Here is a 26,795-nt window from a genome sequence, read left to right as displayed (position 1 = left end):
ACCAGTTTTTATTTCAAATTCGGGTACATAAACTGAAATTTCACTGTGACCTACGTGTAGTAATCTGACCATAACTCAAGTTCTAAGAATTATTTTGAAGTCAAACCAAAGCCATTAAAAAGCTAACACAATTATCTACAACTTTCATGTTTACACCAAAACCCAGTTCAAAACAGAAAACGTCTGAAAAAAGCGCAAGAACATGAAACAGGGGATGCTGTCACTGTGCAGCCCTCGGCAAAATGACATTCTCCACCCAAAAACTTCGTTTTAACTCCGATTTTCACCAAACTTGACCCTATAGTTCACTCTTACATAACCTAACTTAATACAACACAAAACACAACAATCCAACTCCAATTCATGCACAATTCATTAGTTCTATTCATCATCAATTATTCTTTTTACCAACAACCCTATCCTTTCTAAACTCTATCATTCTCAACAATTCTGACACCAATCATTATAGAATAATCAAGCAGCATTTCATACATTAAAATTAACAGTAACAACACACAATTCATCAATTTTCATGGTAATTCACAAATTAAACCCTAAACTCATTTCTACCCATTTTCTCATGAACCACTAATCAAACATGAAGAATTAAGCCCTTAATTAGAGAAGTGAAACCCCACCCTTACCTGGTTTGATTGAATTACAAAGGTCCTAGCTTCTCTTGCCCCTTCTCTCTTGCTCTTGGTTTTTCCCTTTTTTTTTTCTCAAACTTATTTGTTTTCACGTGAAAATGATTTTTCTTTTCACTGACTATCCTTTTCTTAACCTCCTTCATTCTAATTAATTTTGATTAATTCCCACTAATTTCTTTTGTTTCCTCTTAATTACACATCTGCCCCCTTAATTCTAAAATATTCTAATTCCTATCTTATTCTTACTAACTATTAATAAAACCATTTAATTAAATAAACAAATCACATAATCACATAAATCAATTAAATAGGACTCTAAACTCTACCAAAAATAAAATAAACGGGCGTTACAGAATTTGCCCCTCCTACATAACAGGAGATATGTCTATGGGCCTAATATTGAACTTAGCAAGGGTGACATTCTTGTGACATAGGGTAAAAGGGTAATTATACACAAGATATTTATCACGGAAAGGTTTGTCAGATCACGTGACATTCTTGTGACTTGGGTAGCAGTGATGTGTTGCTAGATACCGCTCACTATTTATAATATTGAGATTAATATTATTGCCAACGTCATAGGAACCTACAGGGTCACACACATAAGGACAATTAATGACGGGAGAAATAAGTATGACTTATTAGTGGGGTGCGATTAGTAACAGTAGGTTATTGGGCTTGCGAAGTCCAATAACCGCTTTGGCCGGAAGACAACATAAGAAGCTCTATAAATAGAGCCTTATGCAATTCAGTCTTGGTGTTACACACATAATCCGAATTTTGGAGAAACCCTAAAATTCTCTAAAACCCTAACCACACTAAATCTCCCTCTACAGTCGTCTTGCAGCTAGCACTAAGAGGTGAACGGAAACTGCTCGTGTGGACCAGCTAGAGGTGCTGCGATCGTGCGGTGCTTGTGATCAACTCAGAATCGAGGAATTTGTTCTTCAAAGGTAATAACTGAAACCCTGATCATGTCCATTCGCAAGGATCCATCGAAGGAAAATTTTAATTTCCGCTGCGTTTTACATCTCTGTTTTGCTACGATTTTTCTTCAGTGGTATCAGAGCCACTTGTGAAACCATGAATCGGTTTGTTGGTTATTACTGTTTTATTAATATGGTTTTGAATCGGTATTAATAATAATAGTAACAAGAGTTAATAAAATTTGATTGATCGGTTTTAAAATATATATGTGATATATAATTCTGATACGACGCGTCGGTGTATGTGATACACTGATCGTGTCATTCATTCGAATGTTTAAGTGATTGGCGTTTAATTTGGATGATTGTGAGCGTGAGCTTCGGAACCGATCACGGTGAAGCATCATATATCCGATCGTTCATCTAGAACTAGCAGTCCTGAAACGTTTTGATGTATGACCGTTGTATTAGGGTTCATAACAATGTAAGTGTTATGTTGTTATGAAAACAGAAACGGCTAGGGTTCATATCCGAGCGTCAAACGTTGATGCAATTAGGGTTTGTATCCTGAAGTGTAAAGTGATCAATCATGGTATTTTATTAATTGGGCTAATTTAATGATAATAACTATGTGTTTATTGTTATTGAATTGCATGATGAATGGTTATGGCCTTAGTCCTTTTATTTTGTTTTGTTTGGGATTTTAAATACGGCCTGCGTGTCGTGCCTCTCTTATATCTCTTGATGTAATTCTCTTCTCATCGCATACTCCCTTGCATGTAACGCGAGTATTCTTATAGTAATGTAATATAAAATTAGTAAACATGAAAGGGAGGACAGCCATGGAGATCTAACTTGGAGAAGCATAGATCGTTCTTAGGAATAGCATAGGTTCTCTCATTGGCTTGAGGGGACAAATTTTCGCTAGGGGCATGTTTACACTGATTTTTGGTAAACAACCGCTAGTTTAAATTAATTACTTGAGAGATCAACTAGTAAATCTCGGGACAATTGTTCATGCATTATGTTAAAAGAGGTTTGAATATTCATCATTAAAGACATCCTTAGTTTGCAGAAAAACAATGTGTTTGTTCTATGAAAAGGTAGTTTATGAAACATAAATGTGAAACATAAAGTGAATGCGAATAAAAGGGAAAGTTCACTCGAATGAGAGAACCAATTAAATGCAGAATTTGTAAATACTTTGAAAGTAAAGACTTATAAAAAATAGAATTGCATTTAGAATGTAAAAGTTACAAAGAAATAAGAATGGTTCACTGATTCATACATCTTTCTCGAGTAACTCGTTTCTCGCTTTAACATGGGTACTTTGAGTGTTTGAGAATTTGTGTAAGTGAATTGTGACCCCTATTTCGACTTTACAAACTCCTATTTATAGAAAAACTAAGTAACTGCTACTTTAACGTTGAACTAATAGTCTTCTGCCACGCGTCCCTTTGCATTTGAAATGAACCAAGGCCTTGAACCGTTGTAACTGTCGAAGTCGAATCACATTTGAAGGATGGAAAATACTCTAAGTCCACAATTTCTGAGTATTTCGATTTGTTAACTTCAATCGAACTAACCTTCTACTCGAAAGGCAGCATTTCTTCATATCTTGTAAACTTCACATTAGACAAAAAACAGAATACTTTCCATCAAAACTCTCTTATTCTTAAAGACTATCCCTTAACCTTCATTAAATGAAAAGATAACAGAGTCAAACTCTCTTGTTCTTGAAGACATTTAAAGCATGATACTATTTAAAGTCATTTAACAAGCTTCTTAATAATGAATGTCTTTGGAATTAGAGATAAAAAACATATTTTAGCTCGAGCTAAAATATGGGATAACAAATTGCCCCCAAAAATGCCTATTTCGATTTGAATGATTCGAATGAAATAAGAGATTGACATTTTTTAAAGTACTCTGTTATAAACACCACTTTCCTCGTTTCGAACGGATGATGTCATGGCATTAAAGGGCAACCGCTTCGTTTCTCACAAAACTGTCATGTTCTGCACTACACTTGAGTAGTGGGAAGCAGAGATACAATCCTTTCGAGCTGAGATTGCCAATCGAGAGCAAAAGATCCTTGAAGAAAAGAACAAGCGCTCAAAGATTGAAGAAGCTATTGCTGCTACCACTCAAGAGTCAATTCGAGAGGCTGCAAAGGAGGGTATCTCTCACTTCAGTGCTGCTGCTGTGATCAAGGAAGAAATTAAATCTCTCGAAGATGCCATAAAGATTCAAAGTGTCGAAGTTGGCCTCATCATAGATCACTACGCAGATTTCAAATCCAAGTGTTTACCTTAGATTTTATTCATGTTGTTTAATCATTCAAACAATTATCTGGTTTCCTTTTATTTTGGTTTGTAACCTTGACAATTGCCTTTTATGGAATTTTCACTTTGCTTATGCCATTTCATTTCCATTTCGAATCTCTACTCTGTGCTAATATTAACATCTAAAAGCGTTGGTTTATATTTTTTCAAATACTTACCATTTATATTCAATGTTCGCTTTTCTGAAGTTAATTCTTCTATCTCATATGCACCATTCGAAAATACTTGTATGATTTTAAAAGGTCCTTCCCAATTTGGGGACCATTTGCCTAAAACTCTATCTTTTTTGTCCATAGGCAAAATGACTTTCCATACTAAATTCCCCACATCAAAGGTTTTTGACTTAACCTTTTTATAATAGGCCTTTGCCACCCTTTCTTTTTGTCTACTTAAAGTATCAAGTGCCCTTAGCCTTTCTTCGTCTAAATCAACCAATTCATCAATCATCATACTCCAATAATGGTCAGTTGGTATCTCCATTTGCCTTTGAATTCTGATAGATTGCAAATGTATTTCCATAGGTAAAACAACATCATGACCATATGTTAATCGAAATGGAGTAGAGTTTGTTGATTCTTTGGGGGAATTTCTACATGCCCATAAGACTTGATTCAAAGTCTTGTTCCAATTTCTTGGCTTTTGAGCAATATGTTTTCTGATTAATCCAATAATAATCTTATTGGCAGCTTCTACTTGACCATTTGCTTGTGCATAATAAGGTGTCAAAGTCAAAAGTTTAAACCCTGTTTGTCTGGCAAATTCTTGCATTTTTCGACCAGTGAACACTGAACCCTGATCAGTTGTAATAGTTTCAGGAATCCCAAATCTATAAATGATGTGGTTTTGGATGAAACTTATCACTTCCTTTTGATCAACATTGGGCAAGGGTATGGCTTCGATCCATTTAGTGAAATAGTCAATACCAACTATTATGTACTTTTGATTTTTTGATGATGCTGGTTTTATTTCACCAATTAAGTCCAATGCCCAACCTCTAAATGGCCAAGGCTTTATTATCGAATGTAATTCACTTGCAGGTACATGTTGAATTCCTGCATGTTTTTGACATTCTTGGCATCCCTTAGCAAAATCTATGCAATCTTTTAACATAGATGGCCAATACATACCTTGTCGAAATAGAAGCCACTTCATCTTATGACCTGATTGGTGAGAACCACGGGCTCCACTATGAACATCAGAGATTGCTATATATGCTTCAGTTTCACTAAGGCATTTTAATAAAATTCCTTCAAGGGTCTTTTTGAATAATTCATTACCAATGATTACGTAATTTGACGCCCTATATTTGATCTTTCGAGGAGCATTCCCAATTGGGTTTTCCAAATATTCCACAATTGGTTTCCTCCAATCACCATTCACTAAATTGTCAATGACAAAAACTTGGAATTCATCATAAATATCATGATCCATTTTTTGATCGGAATTATTTATGTCATTGTGTGACATATGTGCCCCCCCCAGGTTTTGGCATTGACAATTCCAATTGCATTGGCTCTTCAGAAATCAATTTTTCTTTAATTTCCACTAATTGTTCCAATTTTTCTTTGGACACTTTGTATCCTGAAGCATTTTGCGCTAAGTCATTTGCTTCCTGATTTTCTATTCGAGGGACATGTTCTATGTCAATCGAATCAAAACGTTTTAGCAACGTATTCGCTATGACAAAATATCTAATCAAATGTTCTTTAATACATTTGAAATCTGGCACGCAGTGAACACAATGCTGCACAAGATGCTATAGCATATGTTGCAGCAAGACAGTCGCAGAACACAGTAAATAAATAAATAAATTACAGAATAATAAATAACACAGATAGTTGTTAACCCAGTTCAATGCAACATCACCTACTCTGGGGGATACCAATCCAGGAATGAATCCACTATAATAGCTCTAGTTCAAAGCCCTCGACCAACACCCGGTACTTGACTTCTCGCCTAGACACTACCCGTGCAATCCTACCTAAGAACCTCTTAGATAATGAGACCCCGTCCCAAATTCCCTCTAACAACACGTACCATGTTGCTGTCAATAATAATAATCAAGATGGAGACACTCTCCTAGAAACTAGACCACACTCTTGCTTAAAAGCTCTTGAGTGAATCACACACACTAACTCCGTGCTTCAAAGCTTAGGAGTAGCTTACAATTAACAACCAAAACACAGTCCTAAACTTGCATCAAATTGACACAAGAAAGGCTGACAAAAGACACAAACTCTAAACCTTAAAAACTCACACTTTGTAAACAACACGGTTTAGAATACATGAGTTGTAAAGGCTTGAGGCTTCACATATTTATAGTCTTCAATTGTCTTGATGTCCAAGTTAGGTCTTCAGACATATACAGCTGTAGGAATTGCGGCCCAACCCTAAATTAATTTCAAAAATATAATTTGTTTGTTTCATGTTGTACCAAACAAAAAAAAACGCCAAAAATATAATATAATTATATTTTTGTTTTAAATAACATTTCTTCAGTCGACTTCAATAAAACTTGCTGAGCAAGGCTCGTTTTGCCCAGACGCACGTGCCTGAATATATAATTGAAGCAAATCTTGACTCAGATTTGAAATAAAAATTCTGCACGAAAAACAGAGCATCAGGATGTTGTACTATAATGCTACAACACCTCAGTCCAGCATCTGGCTGGTTGGGTTTTGCAAAATGTAGCCAATCAAAACACCAACAACATTTGTACTCTTTTGTCAATTGTTTCAAAACTAACTCTGAATCACCTTTTATTTTAATATCTTTTGCCCCCAAGCTTAACAGTATTTCCAAACCTTCTATCAAGGCCTCATATTCAGCCTCATTATTCGAACAAATACCATTAATCTTATATTTAAACTTAGTAGGAATTTTTAATGGGGAAATTATTAAGATACCAATTCCTGTACCATGTTGATGTTTAGATCCATCAAAGTACAAGGTCCATGGCTCTAAAGCGATATAGTTCTGAGGTGATTCGATTGCTGAATGATCAACAATAAAGTCAGCCACTATTTGGCCTTTAATGGCCTTCAGGGGTTTGTATGAAAGTGAATATTCAGAAAGAGCCAAAGCCCATCTTCCAATTCGACTATGCAGAATTGGTTTTAACAACATATGTTTAATAACATCATAATGAGAATAAACATAAACATCAATAGGCTTTATATAATGCTTCAATTTCATACAGGAAAAATATAAACAAAGACAAAGCATTTCGATACTGCTGTATCTAGTTTCAACATCATTAAGGACTCTACTTAAATAATATATGGCTTTTTCTTCGCCATTGTCGTCCTCTTGGGTTAACATGCTACCTAATGTTGTATTAGATGCTGAAATATACAACTTCATAAACTTATTTCTAATTGGAGGCATAAGAGTTGGAGGATTAGACAAGTATTTCTTGATTTCATCGAATGCTTCTTGCTGATCCTGCGCCCAAGTGAAAATATCTTCTTTCTTGAGTCGAAGCAATGGTGAAAAAGCTTGAGCTTTACCACTTAGATTCAAAATGAATCTCCTCAGAAAGTTGATTTTTCCCAACAGGGATTGAAGTTGCTTTTTGTTTGTTGGAGGCTTAGTCTCCAAAATAGCCTTTGTCTTATTTTGGTTTATCTCAATGCCTTTTTTATGCACCACAAATCCAAGGAAATCTCCTGCATGTACACAAAAAGCACATTTCAATGGATTCATTTTTAATCCATATTTCCTCATTCTCTCGAATGACTTTCTTAGACAAACCAAATGATCATTTTGTGATGATGACTTAACAATAATATCATCAATATATACTTGCATAAAAGTATCTATAAAATCATGGAAAATTGAGTTTATTGCTCTTTGGTATGTGGCTCCAGCATTTTTCAATCCAAAAGGCATCACGACCCATTCATAAGTACCTAAGGCCCCTGGGCATCGAAAAGCTGTTTTTGCCACATCTTCCTCAGCAATGAAAATTTGATTGTATCCAGAATATCCATCTAACATACTAAGATATTCGAAGCCTGCTGCTGAATCTATCAGCATTTCTGCCACAGGCATGGAATATTCATCTTTGGAGGTAGCATTATTTAAGTCCCTAAAATCTATACATATCCTAAGGGAACCATTTTTCTTAATGACAGGAACTATATTTGCTAACCATTCTACGTACCTGGCAGTCCTGATGAATTTGCTTCTCAGCAGCCTTTCGATCTCCTCCTTGATTTTAGATAGGATTTTTGGTGCAAATCTTCTTGGTGATTGTTTAACTGGTTTCTTATCTGGTCGAATAAGTAATCTGTGTTCGACCAAATTTCTGTTTAAACCCGGCATTTCATTGTAATCCCAAGCATAACAGTCTTTAAACTCTTTAAGGAGTTCGACCAGTTTATCACGCAAGTCCTTTGGGATATTGGCACTTATGTATGTTGGCCTTTTGATCGAGCCATCTCCAATATCTATTTCTTCCAAAGGGTCTTGGGCTTGCATCTTTTGACTAGAATTAGAAGGATCTTTCTCAAATCCTAATGGTTCTTCATCATAGATGCAATCCAATTTTTGGATTGTTGGCAATATTTTGCCATTTTCACAATTATTGGCTTCGACAGCCATATTTTCTTGCAACATGGTGGCTTCCAAAGCGATGTTTATTTTGTTTTCGGCCATATAAGCCGAAATCTTGGCCCAAGCATTGGGCTTAGTCATTGTGGTCTTCCTCAAGGTCTCACCCAGTTGGGCGGATTTTGCCTTCATCCTCATATGGACCATCATCTATCTCCTCTCTCTCCCAAATAAACCCATGAGTTGGATCTAATTTGACAGAATGGTAGACATTATCAGCAGGGGCATAGGCATATCCCTGTTCAGTACATGGCGAGATGTTCGCCAATTTCTTATCGAATGAGTGTTTGGTTATATGGTGTGTCTCAGCCCTAAAATAGCTTTGATCGGCCTCGATATTTTCTACCACACCATCTTCTCTCCAAATACTTACCCTCTGATGGAGAGTCGAAGGCACTGCTCCTACACCATGTATCCACTCCCTTCCTAGAAGCAGATTGTAATTGGCCTTTGATGCCACAACCAAAAACAAAGTTGGCCTAACAGTGCTGCCAACTGCTACATCGACTTGAATTGCCCCTAGTGAGAAACCAATCTCACCTTCGTAATTCGAAAGAACGATGTTGTGAGGGTTCAGGTCAGGGGAAAACTTACCAATCTTGGTAATCATGAACTCTGGCATCAGATTTACTGTTGCCCCTCCATCAATCCACACTTTGTTGATCCCCACATTGTTTACTTTGGCCTGAATAAAGAGGGGTTTCAAATGATTCTTCATTCCCTCCGTTGGCCTCTCAAAATTGGCCATTTGCTCTTCCAAGAAGCCATTGTTCATAACATAATAACACATTGGCTTGTGTAAAGCCAATTCACTTTCATCGAACTCATCTTCCCCTTCAGTTCCTTCTGACCACACGTCTTACTCAGCAGGCAGAATGGAAACTACATTCACCAGCACATCAAACTCAGGATCTGAATCGAGAAGATCCTCATCCTCCATGTTCTCCTCTTCGAGTTTGTCATCAACCTTTCGATCAGCCAATGGTTGAGACAATCTTTCCTTTAGAGGCCTTCTGGTCGCTTCGACCACCTGTTTTCCTTTGTTGTCCTCTGTCTTCTGAGCCTCCTGAAGTGAGAGTTTCTGTTGGCGCTGATGCCTGCGCCATTGTGTTCTTGTCATGGGATTCTTTCCCATGTAGTTGTTTCTGTAAGCATACTTCTTCGAATTGACAGATTGACTCGAATGGCTCTTACTCGAACTTCCCTTGTCAACAGAATTTCTAACAGGGTTTGATGCATGACCATGAACCCATTTGTTCATTGGTGAATTATTGGATGGCACAAAAGTATTTGGGTTGCCTAACCTTTGATATATTGGTGTAGCATGCGCCACGTTTTGTCTTTTCACTGGCCTTGATTTTGGCCAATTCTCTTTGTTTCTCCTAAATGGTATAAACTTATTGAGGCCCTCAGTAGCCTTCTTATCGAATACTGCGCTGCACCTTGGGCAGAGCATAACTTCAGATTTGTTAAGTTTACACCTCTGTAGAAAATCGATCAGTTCCTCTTCAGCCCAGGATATACTACTTTCATCTTTTCATAGTACTCATTCTCTGGAATAGAAACTAATTGTGCACCACCAGATAAATCCATGGCTTCGATCATCAAGCATTCGACCGGTTCTACATAGGAAGCATCTAATATTTATAATGGATCTTCATCAATTTTCATCTGTTGTTTGGATTTTTCTCCAAACTTCAGCCTTCCATCTTTCAAAGCCTTTTGAACAAGATCCCTGAAAAGAACACATTGTGAGGTTTTATGACCCAAAAAATTATGAAATTTGCAAAAACCTCTTTTCTTTTGTTGTTCTAAAGGAGGCACTTTTAACCCCTTTGAGACAACAATTTGGCCATCAGTAACCAATAAATCAAATATTTCATCACATTTAGTTATGTCAAATGAATATGTCTTAGCAACAAATTTGTCATTTTTAGGTTCGACAGGATTTTTTCCATTCGAAGGTTTTAGCAATTTACAAACATAGGGAGGGCCAGGTTTTAATTCGGCCACATTAATTTCATTATCCTCTATGTCCTCATAATTTACTACATATTCCTCTTCGTCATCTATTGTTTCAACATAGGCAATTTTCTCCCTCTTTTGAAACTTTGATGATCTAGCCTTTTCAGCCTTAAGGCGTTCAACCTGTCTCACTCTATCTGCCAACTGCGCCATATCCCTTAGATGTTGTGTATCTAATTTCTTTCGAATCGAATAGTCTAGGCCTCCAGCAGCCATTTCGACTAACTCATGTTCAGGCACTTGGGTAAAACATCTAGCCTTGAGTAGCCTAAATCGATTCAAATAATCATCTATAGACTCCGGTGTTTTCCTCCTAACACTGGCCAATTCCTTCAAACTAATCTTAGATTGGCCCATGTAAAATTGTTCATGGAAAACCCTTTCTAGTTGAGCCCAATGATGAATCGAACGAGGGGGAAGTGTTGTGAACCAAGTGAAAGCATTTTTTGTAAGGGAATTTGGGAAATATTTTAGTCTTAAATTTTCATTATCTGCCAAATTTCCTGCTTCAGCAAAAAAATCTTGCAACATGCTCCACTGTTGATTCAGTTGTATCCCCAGCAAACTTTGTGAATTTGGGGATCTTCCATCCCCTTGGCAATTCAGTCTGTAGTACGTACTCAGACAAAGGGGAAACGAAGTTAGGCCTGTGCAAGCCAACATTAAAACCATTTTGGGTTAATATCGTTTCGACTAGATTTGCCAAATTGTCTTGTTGTGCAAAATTATTTCTTTGCACATTTCTAACTACTTCGTCAGCATTTTGAATTCTATTATCCAAAACTACCCCAGGGTCTTGAACCTGGTTCACCACTTGGACTGGTGGTTCCTCTTGCACCACTTGTGGCACTCGATTATTAGGAACTTCATCATTAATGGGGAAACCCTAATTCTGAACATGCGCTTGGTTTCGAATGGGTTGAAGGTTTTGGTTAGGCATTGCAGGGGTGCCAAAGAAATCTGCAATTCGCCCTATCTGATGGGCTAGCAACTAATAATTGTTATTTTTATTATTGATTAAAGGATTTAGAATCGTTCCTAGTTGCGAAGTCAGAGTATTAACCATTTCATGGTTGCTTTCATCCATTTGTTGTCGAAAGGACATCATGGTTACGTTCGTCAAATTCTGTTGGGCAATATCTCTGGCCCCATTTCTCGCAACAGATGCTGATGGAGAAAACATGTTAGTCCCTTCAGGATTAGGATTAGAATTATGTAAGCCTACCATCAAAGATGCTGACATGCCTAACCCTGATTCGTTCAGCGCAAAGGATCGAATTGGACTCCTTACATCATCAGAACCAGATTGACTATTTCCCACATTGTGTGATACTGACGAAGTTATTGACCCAGATAAGGTCGAACCTGTCGAAGGGATTGTTACCCCTATATTCCCAAAACTCACTGAGGGCACGCTCGAACCAGATGTTCCAGAGCTTTGGGCCATGATTGTAGCGTTACTATTGGACGCTTGTGTTGGCTGTCCCTCAGGATTTTGGACATTGTTATTGTTGTTTTGATTATTAATTGGTGGTCGAACCATCTTTGATCGAGATTTAACACTAGTTAAATTTGGCAGCGATTTACCACTCCTCAAATGCATACAAAATCAAAACATATAACTTTGAATACTAATTGCTTTAGTATTCGAAAAGGATTCTTAGAAAACAAACTTCTTTTAAGAATATAAACTGCACAAAACAACCAGTCCCATTGGGCGTGCCAATTTTTTTACACTGATTTTTGGTAAACAACCGCTAGTTTATATTAATTACTTGAGAGATCAACTAGTAAATCTCGGGACAATTGTTCATGCATTATGTTAAAAGAGGTTTGAATATTCATCATTAAAGACATCCTTAGTTTGCAGAAAAACAATGTGTTTGTTCTATGAAAAGGTAGTTTATGAAACACAAATGTGAAACATATAGTGAATGCGAATAAAAGGGAAAGTTCACTCGAATGAGAGAACCCATTAAATGCAGAATTTGTAAATACTTTGAAAGTAAAGACTTATAAAAAATAGAATTGCATTTAGAATGTAAAAGTTACAAAGAAATAAGAATGGTTCACTGATTCATACATCTTTCTCGAGTAACTCGTTTCTCGCTTTAACATGGGTACTTTGAGTGTTTGAGAATTTCTGTAAGTGAATTGTGACCCCTATTTCGACTTTACAAACTCCTATTTATAGAAAAACTAAGTAACTGCTACTTTAACGTTGAACTAATAGTCTTCTGCCACGCGTCCCTTTGCATTTGAAATGAACCAAGGCCTTGAACCGTTGTAACTGTCGAAGTCGAATCACATTTGAAGGATGGAAAATACTCTAAGTCCACAATTTCTGAGTATTTCGATTTGTTAACTTCAATCGAACTAACCTTCTACTCGAAAGGCAGCATTTCTTCATATCTTGTAAACTTCACATTAGACAAAAAACAGAATACTTTCCATCAAAACTCTCTTATTCTTAAAGACATTACCCTTAACCTTCATTAAATGAAAAGATAAGAGAGTCAAACTCTCTTGTTCTTGAAGACATTTAAAGCCTGATACTATTTAAAGTCATTTAACAAGCTTCTTAATAATGAATGTCTTTGGAATTAGAGATAAAAAACATATTTTAGCTCGAGCTAAAATATGGGATAACAGGGCCATAACCATGTCATTTGATTATATTATGTTTGTTGATGCATGTTATGATTGGAGTGACGTTATTGTATGTAAGCCGTGGTGAGGTGAGATCTAATTAAATAAAAACCCTCAAAAGAATCTATATTAAGTTTTATGCTTTCCAAAGAATAGCACCCTTCAAGATCAATATCGATCAAAGTAGGTTTTGCCAACGTAAAGTGCATTGTCTATATTGATAAGTTGCGGTGAGGTAACCAGTTTACCCGATTGCTATTCATTGGGTCTAACTTAACTAAAAGAAATATAATATGATTATATGATTTTAAAAGCAAGTGTTGGGTTACTCCATATGATGGAATAGAATAAATGTTATTCACCCAACGGAAAGGATATGAGAGTTGTATGAGATACAATTGGAAAGGAGTTTCCTACCTAAAATAACTATGTTTTGTGTAATCAGTCCAACGCTGACTTAGAACATAGTAAAATATGGATCTCATTCCCACTAGAAAATCTTCCAACGGGATTTTCCGAATCAAATGTCGAGGGTCATTTGTTTTGAGTAAAATAGTGGGAGGCGCATGTTTAATTAAAGGCCTAATTAAATATGACTTAAAATTATTTAATACTTATATCTTCACTTTCTTATAATGCAGATCACCATGACAAACAACAACTCATCAAACAGTATTATGCGAAGCATTCTTGACAAAGAGAAATTGTCTGGGACAAATTTTCTCGATTGGCATCGTAACTTGAGGATAGTCCTCATGCACGAGAAAAAACTGTATGCTATAGAGGAACCTCAGCCTGACCCTGAGGAGGAACCTGCTGCCAATGCTCCTAAGGCTCAAAGGGACGCTTGTCAGAAGCGTGTTGATGATGCCTTGGATGCAAAATTTCTCATGCTGGCTGTAACGACCCAAATTTACTATTCACTATTTAAGTGTTTAATTATTTGGTGATGTGGTTTTTAAGTAAGATAGTAACTTTAAGTTATTTATCGAGAGTTTTAGTTAACGCGCGAGTTAGTGAGAGTTAACGTGATTTGGGCCAAGCTATTGGGCTTGAGGCCCATTGGGCCTTGTGAGCTAGAGGGGGGCGCTATTTAGCCCTTGTAGTGAGAGAAAGAGTTCATTTTTCTTGTTTTTGGGAGAATGAAGAGAGAAGGGAGAGCATGGAGCTAGAGCAAGAGCTTGGAGAAGGGATTCGAGGAGCAATCTTCGTGAGTTCGTCGATCCAAGGTAAGAGAGTAAATTTCATATTCGTGGGTGACCCGAGGAAGGGGAGAATGTCGATTTCTCCTCACCCGAACTTCCTCCACCCCATTTTCGTTTTAGTTTGGAATGGATTTTCTTGATGGAAATCGTTTCTAAGGTTCTTAATATGTTTAACATGCTTTTAACATGGTTAATGAACGAAAATAATGGTTAAAAACGAGTTTATGAAAGATTAAACTCAAGAACTTTGTGTTCTTGAGAGTTTTGATGAAAAAGTGTTCAATCTTTACTTTTTCGATGTTTATGATGTAGATCTGAGAAATGAACCGTCCTTTTGTGTTTAGATATGTTTGTTGCACTTGAATATAAACTTATTTGGGGTTTATAACATGAAAAATGGGATTTTTGGGCGTTTTTGTGTAGAAAATGTGTCAGTGAGGTTATTTCGCCCCAGGCGAAAATGTTTCGCCTCAGGCGAAAATGTTGCAGATTTCACAAATTTTCAGCTGCTGTCTTCCTTTGCATGTATTTTCAAATCAGTGTCTTATTCTTACATGATTGTTGATGCATGTTGATGCTTATAATGCTCATTGCTAATCGTTAATTGATTGTTAATTATGTATGAAGTATAAATGAAGTATATTAAGGTGTTAATCAACTTAATAAAGAAGGATATTAGAATTATGTTATTCTAATAAAGACGGATATTAAGGTATTGATTATCTTAATAAAGACGAACGTTGGATAGTGTTCCACGTTATTGTTGATGGGCTATATGCCATAATTGTTGATGAATATATTCATGAGTTTTGAGTACATGCATCATGAATATTTAGGGATATTGGCTTGTCCAATAAAGAAGGATATCGAACTATATTTGTTTGATAAAGAAGGATATCAGAGGTGAGATACTCTGATAAAGACGATGGTACCACATGCATTAGAGGTGTCTAGAGGACATAACATGAATGTGAAGCATTAGATTGCATTAGGGATTATGTGTGCATTTTATAATAAATGATGTTTGACACATACTTGGTAAATGTTGATTGTTGATCCGTATGTGAGGAGAAGAGTCCGTCATGACTATAAAATGAACAACGCAGGGTCCGTCATGACCATAATCTGAACAATGTATTTGTTGATGTTTTGGTATTGTCCGAGACGACGTGAAACTATATGTTTGATGTATTTTGTGAATGATTGATTAGGTGATAAATGAAGTATATGCATGATATATGAATATGCATGAATGATAGTGATGTATATGTATAATGTATGATTATGCATGTTTTATGAAGAAGTGTTTAAGTACCCTTTACTTACACTTGTATATTTTGAGTATGTTATCTAACTCTCTTTTATGTGTTATGTGCTGGGCCGTTGGGGGTCCAGATTTACAGGTTTTGTGGTATTCGATGTCGAGTCGTCGGTGAAGCTCTGCTCTGATTGTGACACGGGAAAAGGGGTTTTATATGTATATAGAGTCTCCTTATCTAGGTTGTTTTGTATAGCTAATAAATACATTAGTTGATTTAACATTTGTATAAACAAGTATTTTTACTAATTAACTACATTAGTATTATTTTGGTAGAGGAGTGTAATACTCGAACCGATATTCAATAAATTAAATGTGACTTTCCGTTGCGTATTTTGAAAAAGATTTTACTAAAGGTAGAAATATATAAATAATGGGTTTGAGTGTTACAATTGGTATCAGAGCCCCGTTGTCTTCGGACTGTGTGGGTTATGTGTCGATCAGAGCAGGTCTGTGCAGTCAGACCAAGTGAGTATTGTGTGTCAGTCGTGTTTGTCTAACAATATTGTTGTGTTTGTTTTATGAAATCATTCATGTTGTTTATTTAGGAACTATGAGTGATGTGAATTGGATTAAATTATTCGTTTTTTTGTGAGTAATGGTGTGAGTGCTATACTCCTATGTTTATAATAGTTGTATATGCGTAGAGTTTAACCTTTTTGTAGTTTAAACTTGATGGATTGATGCTTATTTGCTAATTGTTGATGATCCGGCATGATGTAAAACTGCATGTGACGATCCGGCATGATATAAAACTGCATGTGGTAATGATTTGAAATAATTTTAAAAACTAATATTATTTCTTGAAGATTTTGATGAAAATATAGAGTTATTTTCTTTTGGGTGAGTGAAAATTAATTTTCAAAATGGTGAGAAGAGTAGGATATTAATGTGTCCTGGTATGTGTTTGTTATATGTTTGGATTTTGTGGATTAGTGAGTCGAGAAAACGAGAGTTTAGTGAGCGTAAGTTCAAAACCGTAGCAGAGCACCCAGATTTTTGGATGTGCTCGCTAGGCGAAGAATGAACCTCGCTGAGTCTCGCTAAGTCTTGCTAAATCCTGTGAATGTTTTTGACTTGTCTCGTCGGGAGCTCGCTAGCTTTTGCTAAGCGAGGGAGCCAGACAAGAAATTTATTTTGTTGACGTCTTGTTCTGAGTTGATTGAATGTGAGTATGAATTATTGCTATGCAATGTTCATTTTTTTGTGTTGTTTTGATTTCCTAACTTTGAGAAGTGAGGGAAGTATAGGTTACTTGAATGCTTGCATGAATTTGTGTTAGTGTTTAGGTATCGTGGGTTAGGTTTTGTCCCCTATATGCGACATGCGTATAAACGATGTCGATACTAGTTTCTTCTTAGGAAGAATATGTTTAGAGACGATAGAACCGTTAGGTGTGAGCACCAGAAGTTCTAGTGGAAGAGTGTAGGTGGGTTTGAGATAAGTGGGGGAGAAGGTTATATCCCTACGAGATGTTTCGATCGTGAGAAGATGAGATGAGTAGAGATGTTCTTGAAGCGGAATATTCAGGAATTGGCGACGTTGTTCGAAGTGGAATGAATGGGCGTAACAAGTTGTGAGAAACTATTAGAAGAGGAGTTGTCGGACCAAGTGTTTCGCCGTGAGGCGTTAGTGAGATTGGTTAAGTAAGATGAAGAGTATTCGGAATGATTGGAAATCATGTGTTGCACTAAAAGTATGGAGGCGTGTTTTGTGGACCAAAGTTGAAGTACCTGTTTGATCGAAATGAGTCGAATATGAAGAAGAGGGAGTGATTGAGATTCTTGAGGAGGTGATGATTTTGAAGTAAGTTGTCATCCAAGTGGATCGGATGTTGTACCGGATTCTTGAGTAAGAAGCTTTATGTGAGTCGTGCATATGGTAGTAGGATGAATTGGTTGAACAATTTGGAGTTCTAAGTCTAGTGTGTGGAGTGACTTTCGGAAGAGATCTGAGAAGCTTAGAGAAAGAGATGTGAAGATTAGTGAACCGTTGGTGTTAATTAATCGATGAAAGGAAGTAGGTTTTAAAGTAAATAAGAATGGAATTGAGAAATATCATAATAGGATTGGTATGTTTGTTGAATCGTTGGAAGTGAGGATTGTATGAGTAGTCGAGTTTATTCGAAAGATTTTGTGAGAGGCTTGCCGAAGAAAGGGTAATTGGATTTGGATAATGACAGGGCAATTTGTGTCGAAGTTGAATGAGATCCTAGAAGTGGAGATGAAGCTAAAAGAGAGGTATCATTTTTGAATGATGAAGAATAAGAAAGTTAGCCATTGGAGAACGTGTTGAGAGTGAGTAATAGGAGGTCATGTTGGAAGTGACTTGTGTTAGGTGAGAGTTTGCGAAAAGGATTACCGCACATGTGAGTAGATGTTGTGTTTGAGCACATATAGTAAGGAGTTGAAGGTGATGCCTAAGGTAAGTGTCAGAGAGCATTTGGTAGTGCCCACAAGATAAGAGTGAGTAAGTATTTGCTAAGGAATTTGGATTTGTGGAATGGAAGAGTCGGTAGAGACTAGTTTTGTTAGATGCATCGTGGATGTTGATGTAGTATGGTCTTAATCGGTGACAATGAAGTAAAGGATTTTAAATTGTTTCATCATGGATGATGGAACGGTAGTTATTTGGTGCATAACTTAAAATGTATTTTGGACGAGAATTTTTAGAAATTTTCTAGAAATGTCAGGTTGGGAGTAGACAAGGAGTCGCTAGTAAGAATACTAAGACAAAGAGTTGATATTGGAAGACCTTGTACCTTATATTAGAATTTAATGGATAGAGTTAGATCGTATGACGAGTATTTGGAGCTTTGTGGATTTAATTCAAGAGTTTGATTTTGGGATCGAATGTACTAAGGAGAAGTGGTGTTGGAAAACGTTTACGTTAAGGAATGCAAATATTGGTTGAGAGATTACTTGGGAACAAAGTAGTCGTATTGAATTCCACTCAATGTGAGAAAAGGAATTTGACAGTTGGAAACGATAATTTCTAGGATGTGTCGAGGAAGATTTGAGAATGTTGGTCATCAAGTGATTGTTGGAATTGAATTATCGAGTGATATGTTGGAATAAGATTCGAATATGAATAAGTGGTGTACCACGGTTAAGTGATTCATGAGGGAATCAGAGACTTATAAGATTTGTGGAGTTGTGGAGTATTCCATGGGAGTACCTTTCGGAGTGTGTTCAATTGGTTGTACCAGTTTTAGGGTAACGTTGTGAGGTCGTAGAATGTGAATCTATGGATGTTTCGTGCGGAGTGGACGTTTTAGCGGTTTGATAAGAATGTTTTGTGCCGATATCATGATTATTGAATATTTATCGACAAATTGAGGAACTGGCCGTCCTTGATCTCTTGTTGATAAATGGACAAAAATTGTGTTGGATGGGATAAACTAATTTTGTCAAACTTGGTAATGTGTAGTGTTTTGAGCGTTTCGTTGGAGGGTCGGATACAGGAGTTATCCGAAGTTGTTTTAGTAGCGTAATTTTCGAGGGCGAAAATCTTTTAAGTAGGGGAGAGTTGTAACGACCCAAATTTACTATTCACTATTTAAGTGTTTAATTATTTGGTGATGTGGTTTTTAAGTAAGATAGTAACTTTAAGTTATTTATCGAGAGTTTTAGTTAACGCGCGAGTTAGTGAGAGTTAACGTGAGTTGGGCCAAGCTATTGGGCTTGAGGCCCATTGGGCCTTGTGAGCTAGAGGGGGGCGCTATTTAGCCCTTGTAGTGAGAGAAAGAGTTCATTTTTCTTGTTTTTGGGAGAATGAAGAGAGAAGGGAGAGCATGGAGCTAGAGCAAGAGCTTGGAGAAGGGATTCGAGGAGCAATCTTCGTGAGTTCGTCGATCCAAGGTAAGAGAGTAAATTTCATATTCGTGGGTGACCCGAGGAAGGGGAGAATGTCGATTTCTCCTCACCCGAACTTCCTCCACCCCATTTTCGTTTTAGTTTGGAATGGATTTTCATGATGGAAATCGTTTCTAAGGTTCTTAATATGTTTAACATGCTTTTAACATGGTTAATGAACGAAAATAATGGTTAAAAACGAGTTTATGAAAGATTAAACTCAAGAACTTTGTGTTCTTGAGAGTTTTGATGAAAAAGTGTTCAATCTTTACTTTTTCGATGTTTATGATGTAGATCTGAGAAATGAACCGTCCTTTTGTGTTTAGATATGTTTGTTGCACTTGAATATAAACTTATTTGGGGTTTATAACATGAAAAATGGGATTTTTGGGCGTTTTTGTGTAGAAAATGTGTCAGTGAGGTTATTTCGCCCCAGGCGAAAATGTTTCGCCTCAGGCGAAAATGTTGCAGATTTCACAAATTTTCAGCTGCTGTCTTCCTTTGCATGTATTTTCAAATCAGTGTCTTATTCTTACATGATTGTTGATGCATGTTGATGCTTATAATGCTCATTGCTAATCATTAATTGATTGTTAATTATGTATGAAGTATAAATGAAGTATATTAAGGTGTTAATCAACTTAATAAAGAAGGATATTAGAATTATGTTATTCTAATAAAGACGGATATTAAGGTATTGATTATCTTAATAAAGACGAACGTTGGATAGTGTTCCACGTTATTGTTGATGGGCTATATGCCATAATTGTTGATGAATATATTCATGAGTTTTGAGTACATGCATCACGAATATTTAGGGATATTGGCTTGTCCAATAAAGAAGGATATCGAACTATATTTGTTTGATAAAGAAGGATATCGGAGGTGAGATACTCTGATAAAGACGATGGTACCACATGCATTAGAGGTGTCTAGAGGACATAACATGAATGTGAAGCATTAGATTGCATTAGGGATTATGTGTGCATTTTATAATAAATGATGTTTGACACATACTTGGTAAATGTTGATTGTTAATCCGTATGTGAGGAGCAGAGTCCGTCATGACTATAAAATGAACAACGCAGGGTCCGTCATGACCATAATCTGAACAATGTATTTGTTGATGTTTTGGTATTGTTCGAGACAACGTGAAACTATATGTTTGATGTATTTTGTGAATGATTGATTAGGTGATAAATGAAGTATATGCATGATATATGAATATGCATGAATGATAGTGATGTATATGTATAATGTATGATTATGCATGTTTTATGAAGAAGTGTTTAAGTACCCTTTACTTACACTTGTATATTTTGAGTATGTTATCTAACTCTCTTTTATGTGTTATGTGCTGGGCCGTTGGGGGTCCAGATTTACAGGTTTTGTGGTATTCGATGTCGAGTCGTCGGTGAAGCTCTGCTTTGATTGTGACACGGGAAAAGGGGTTTTATATGTATATAGAGTCTCCTTATCTAGGTTGTTTTGTATAGCTAATAAATACATTAGTTGATTTAACATTTGTATAAACAAGTATTTTTACTAATTAACTACATTAGTATTATTTTGGTAGAGGAGTGTAATACTCGAACCGATATTCAATAAATTAAATGTGACTTTCCGTTGCGTATTTTGAAAAAGATTTTACTAAAGGTAGAAATATATAAATAATGGGTTTGGGTGTTACACTGGCTACCATGACCTCAGAGCTTCAGAAGCAACTTGAGGAAATGAATGCGTTCAATATGATCGAACACTTTAAAACGCTTTACCAAGAGCAAGCCAGAATTGAGAGGTTTGAGGTTTCCAAAGCCCTTTTCAAGCTAAGCTAGTTGAAGGATCTCCTGTAAGTCCACACGTGCTCAAGATGATTGGGTACGTGGGGAACTTGGCAAAATTGGGATTTCCACTCGGTGATGAGCTTGCAACTGATCTCATCCTGCAATCGTTGCCGGAGAGCTTTAATCAGTTTGTGCTGAACTTCACCATGTCAGACATGGAGAAAACTCTACCACAACTATTAAAAATGTTGAGACAAGCAGAACAAAACATGAGATCAAAAGGGAAGTCGAATCAAGTTCTAATGATCGGCAATGGGAATCACAAGAAGGGCAACAAAGGAAAGGGCGGAAAAGGGAAGGGCAAGGAAGTTGCCAAACCCAAACCTAACCCTAAAGCTTTGAAGCCTACTGGTGGCATTGCAAAGGAGGGTAAGTGCTTCCACTGTAACAAGACTAGACATTGGAAGTGGAACTGCCCAAAATACCTGGAGGACAAGAAGAATGGAATAGAGAGTTGCAACTCAGCAGGTATCTTTGTTATTGAAATTAATTTATCTACTTCTTCTACATGGGTATTAGATACCGGATGTGGTTCTCACATTTGTACTAATGTGCAGGGGTTGCAAAGGAGTAGAGATTTGGCTAAAGGAGAAGTCGACCTACGAGTGGGAAATGGAGCAAGAGTTGCCGCATTAGCTGTAGGAGTTTTTAATTTGACTTTACCTTATGGTTTAATAATACAGTTAGAGAACTGTTTTTATGTACCTGCCATTAGCAGGAATATCATTTCTGTTTCTTGTTTGGAAAAACTTGCCTTTTCATTTATAATAAAGAACAATTGTTGCTCCATTTATTTAAATGATATCTTTTATGCCACAACACAAATGAGTAATGGATTATATATTCTTGATCTTGAAATGCCAATTTATAGCATTGATACAAAAAGGATTAAACCTAATGAGTTAAATCCTACATACCTTTGGCACTGTCGTTTAGGCCATATCAATGAGAAACGCATTTCCAAGCTCCATAAAGATGGGCTCTTGGATTCATTTGATTATGAATCTTTTGAAACATGAAGATCTTGCTTATTGGGAAAAATGACAAAGACCCCATTCACTGGTAAAGGTGAAAGGGCAAGTGATCTCTTGGCTCTCATACATACTGATGTATGTGGATCATTGAACACACATGCTGGAGGAGGTTTTCAATACTTCATCACATTTACTGATGACTACAGTAGATATGGATATGTGTATCTAATGAAGCATAAATCCGAATCCTTTGAAAAGTTCAAAGAATTTAAAAATGAAGTACAAAACCATCTAGGAAAGAAAATCAAAACCCTTCGATCAGATCGAGGAAGTGAGTATTTTAGCCTAGAGTTTCATGACCATCTAAAAGAGTGTGGGATCCTATCCCAACTCACTCCTCCTGGAACACCACAATGGAATGGTGTATCTGAGAGAAGAAACCGCACCCTTTTGGACATGGTACGGTCAATGATGAGTCACGCTGATCTTCCAAACTCCTTTTGGGGACATGCTCTATTAACAGCAGCTTATACACTTAACCGTGTTCCTTCTAAAACGGTTGAAAAGACACCATATCAAATATGGAGTGGCAAGAAACCACATATGTCTTACTTAAATATTTGGGGTTGCGAAGTTTATGTAAAACGTTAAATTTCTACTAAACTTGAACCTAAATCTGACAAGTGCTTCTTTGTGGGATATCCAAAAGAGACGAAAGGATATCACTTCTACAATCCTTCTGAGGGCAAAGTGTTTGTCGCTCGAACAGGAGTATTCCTAGAAAATGACTTTGTTTCCAAAGGAATCAGTGGGAGGAAAGTAGATCTTGAAGAAATTCACGATCCACAAAGTAATGACACACCAATGGAGGAACAAGAGCAGGATGCACAAGATGTTGTGACAGAGAATCCTGCTCATGTAACACAAGAACCACGTAGGTCCAATAGGATACGTCAAGAACCTGAAAGATATAGATATCTCATATCGGAACAAGGTGATGTATTACTCATGGATCAAGATGAGCCTGTGACTTACCAAGAGGCCATTACTGGCCCTGAATCTGAGAAGTGGCTTGAAGCCATGAAATCTGAAATGGATTCCATGTACACAAACCAAGTTTGGAACTTGGTGGAAGCTCCTGATGGGGTCAAGCCCATAGGATGCAAATGGGTCTTCAAGAAGAAGACGGACATTGATGGAAAGGTACAGACATATAAAGCGCGATTGGTTGCTAAAGGTTTCAAACAAATTCATGGCGTAGACTATGATGAAACCTTTTCACCAGTTGCGATGATTAAATCCATTCAGATCTTACTTGCCATCGCCGCATACTATGATTATGAAATTTGGCAGATGGATGTAAAAACTGCCTTCCTTAATGGGAGTCTCCTTGAGGATGTGTACATGACACAACCTGAAGGTTTTTGCATTCCAGGTGAAGTCAAAAAAATATGCAAATTACAGCGATCAATCTACGGATTGAAGCAAGCTTCCAGAAGTTGGAATCTTCGTTTTGATGAAACTGTGAAACAGTTTGGATTCATCAAGAATGAAGTTGGAATCTTTTCGTTTTGATGAAACTGTGAAACAGTTGGAATCTTCGTGTTCCTAGTATTGTATGTAGATGACATATTACTTATAGGAAACGACATCCCTACATTGCAACAAGTTAAAACTTGGTTAGGGGATTGCTTTTCTATGAAAGATCTGGGTGAAACAGCCTATATATTAGGAATAAGAATCTATAGAGATAGATCTCAGAAACTGCTTGGCTTAAGTCAGAGTACATACATAGATAAAGTGATGAGACGCTTTAATATGCATGATTCCAAGAAAGGATTCATTCCTATGCAGCATGGCTTGTGTCTTTCGAAAACACAATCCCCTTCGTCTAAGGAAGAAAGGGATCGCATGAGTAAGATTGCTTATGCATCATCTATAGGATCTATCATGTATGCCATGATATGTACTCGTCCAGATGTTTTATATGCCTTAAGCGCAACGAGCCGATATCAGTCTGATCCTGGTGAGGCTCATTGGGTAGCTATCAAGAATATCCTTAAGTACTTAAGAAGGACTAAGGACTAAGGACTCATTCCTAATATATGGAGGTCAAGAAGAGCTAAATGTAATTGGTTACACTGATGCTAGCTTCCAGACAGATAGGGATGATTTTAGATCGCAGTCTGGCTTTGTGTTTTACATAAATGGTGGCGCTGTGAGCTAGAAGAGTTCAAAGCAAGATACAGTTGCTGATTCTACAACGGAAGCTGAGTACATTGCTGCATCAAATGCAGCAAAGGAAGCTGTTTGGATAAAGAAGTTCATTACTGAACTTGGCATATTCCCTAGCATTGTGGATCCCATTGATCTGTTTTGTGATAACAATGGCACAATCACACAAGCTAAGGAGCCTAGATCTCACCAAAAGTCCAAACATATACTCAGGCGTTATCATCTTATTCGAGAAATAATTGATAGAGGAGATGTGAAGATATGCAGAGTACCAACACTCGACAATGCTGCTGACCCACTTACAAAACCTCTTGCTCAGCAGAAGCATGAGGGCCATACTAGGAGCATAGGTATTAGGAGTATGCCTGATTGGCTCTGTTCGCCACCAGTTCGCTGAGCGAAGGGCTCCTGTCAGGAAGGCTCTGTTGGTGTAAGCCCTAGAGGCCAATTATTTATGATTGCATGATACTTGTATTGAATAATTCATTTATTAAATAAAGGCTCTTCTTTATTATGTTTATGTGTGAAAATAATAAAGTCCCTAGAATAGTTAGTTCGTTAAGTGGAACGTTAAGTATGACTTAATCGTGAGAATCCATTAAACATAAGAACACTATTCTTAAAGCATCCGTAGTCAAGCTTTAAAGTGAAATGGGATAACATTAAAGCATAGAGGCTATTATGTTGGTACACTGATGATCACATCTCACGGATCATAGATAAAGAGTTATAAAGTCTTCACATAGATATAAATGTTAAGGGTAACATTTGTATCGGATTGACCCACCGTGAGAATACTACATAGCGTGTTATGAAATGTTATAAGATATTCTCATAGTGATAAGTCGTGTATTCCACCCTTCGACCTGAAATCACTATGTACCCTAGATGTAGGAGTGTATTACCTTGTTGCCATTCAAACGTTATCCGTAACAGGATGACTATAAAGTTGGTTGATGGGTATTCCACGAATCACGCTGAGGGACATGAGTAACCTAGATGGAATTTGCCCCTCCTACATAACAGGAGATATGTCTATGGGCCTAATATTGAACTTAGCAAGGGTGACATACTATGCCTTGTGTTCAATATAGACATAGGGTGAAAGGGTAATTATACACACGATATTTATCACGGAAAGGTTTGTCAGATCACGTGACATTCTTGTGACTTGGGTAGCAGTGATGTGTTGCTAGATACCGCTCACTGTTTATAGTATTGAGATTAATATTATTGCCAACCTCATAGGATCCTATAGGGTCACATACATAAGGACAGTTAATGAAGGGAGAAATAAGTATGACTTATTAGTGGAGTGCGATTAGTAACAGTATTGGGCTTGCGAAGTCCAATAACCGCTTTGGCCTGAAGACAACATAAGAAGCTCTATAAATAGAGCCTTATGCAATTCAGTCTTGGTGTTACACACATAATCCGAATTTTGGAGAAACCCTAAAATTCTCTAAAACCCTAACCGCACTAAATCTCCCTCTACCGTCCTCTTGCAGCTAGCACTAAGAGGTGAACGGAAACTGTTCGTGTGGACCGGCTAGAGGTGCTGCGATCGTGCGGTGCTTGTGATCAACTTAGAATCGAGGAATTTGTTCTTCAAAGGTAATAACCGAAACCCTGATCATGTCCATTCGCAAGGATCCATCGAAGGAAAATTTTAATTTCCGTTGCGTTTTACATCTCTGTTTTGCTACGATTTTCCTTCAGGCTCAAAACCTGCGATTTCCACTTCAAATCCCCCAAAAATCCCATTTTTCATGTTATAAATCCCAAATGAGTTTGTATTCAAGTGTTACAAACGTGTATAAACACAAAAGGACGGTTCATTTCATAGATCTACATCATAAACACCGAAAAAGTAAAGATTTAACACTTTTACTCAAAACTCTCAAGAACACAAAGTTCTCGAGTTTAATCATCTATAAACTTCGTTTTTATCCATTAAATTCGTTCATACATCATGATAAAAGCATGTTAAACATGTTATGAACCTTAGATTCGATTTCCATCAAGAAAAACTCATCTATACTAAAACGAAAATGGGGTGGAGAAAGTTCAGGTAAGGAGAAATCGACATTCTCCCCTTCCTCGTGTCACCCACGACTATGGAATCTACTCTCATACCTGGATTCGAATAAAACTCG

The 26,795-nt window shown here is 37.0% G+C and overlaps 1 protein-coding gene across 1 annotated transcript; it reads left to right on the top strand.

The window, feature by feature from the left end:
• Positions 1 to 21,585: 21,585 nt before the first annotated feature.
• Positions 21,586 to 22,004, top strand: LOC123905172. Its single transcript, XM_045954805.1, has 2 exons — positions 21,586 to 21,898; positions 21,988 to 22,004. Exons 1-2 carry the CDS (start codon positions 21,586 to 21,588, stop codon positions 22,002 to 22,004), a joined length of 330 nt encoding a protein of 109 aa, XP_045810761.1.
• Positions 22,005 to 26,795: the final 4,791 nt, after the last annotated feature.

Source organism: Trifolium pratense, linkage group LG2 (genome assembly GCF_020283565.1).
Source record: "Trifolium pratense cultivar HEN17-A07 linkage group LG2, ARS_RC_1.1, whole genome shotgun sequence".
NCBI classification, from domain to species: Eukaryota; Viridiplantae; Streptophyta; class Magnoliopsida; order Fabales; family Fabaceae; genus Trifolium; species Trifolium pratense.
The sequence above is the reverse complement of the archived record's forward strand: the minus strand, read 5'-3'. Positions and strand labels throughout refer to the sequence as shown.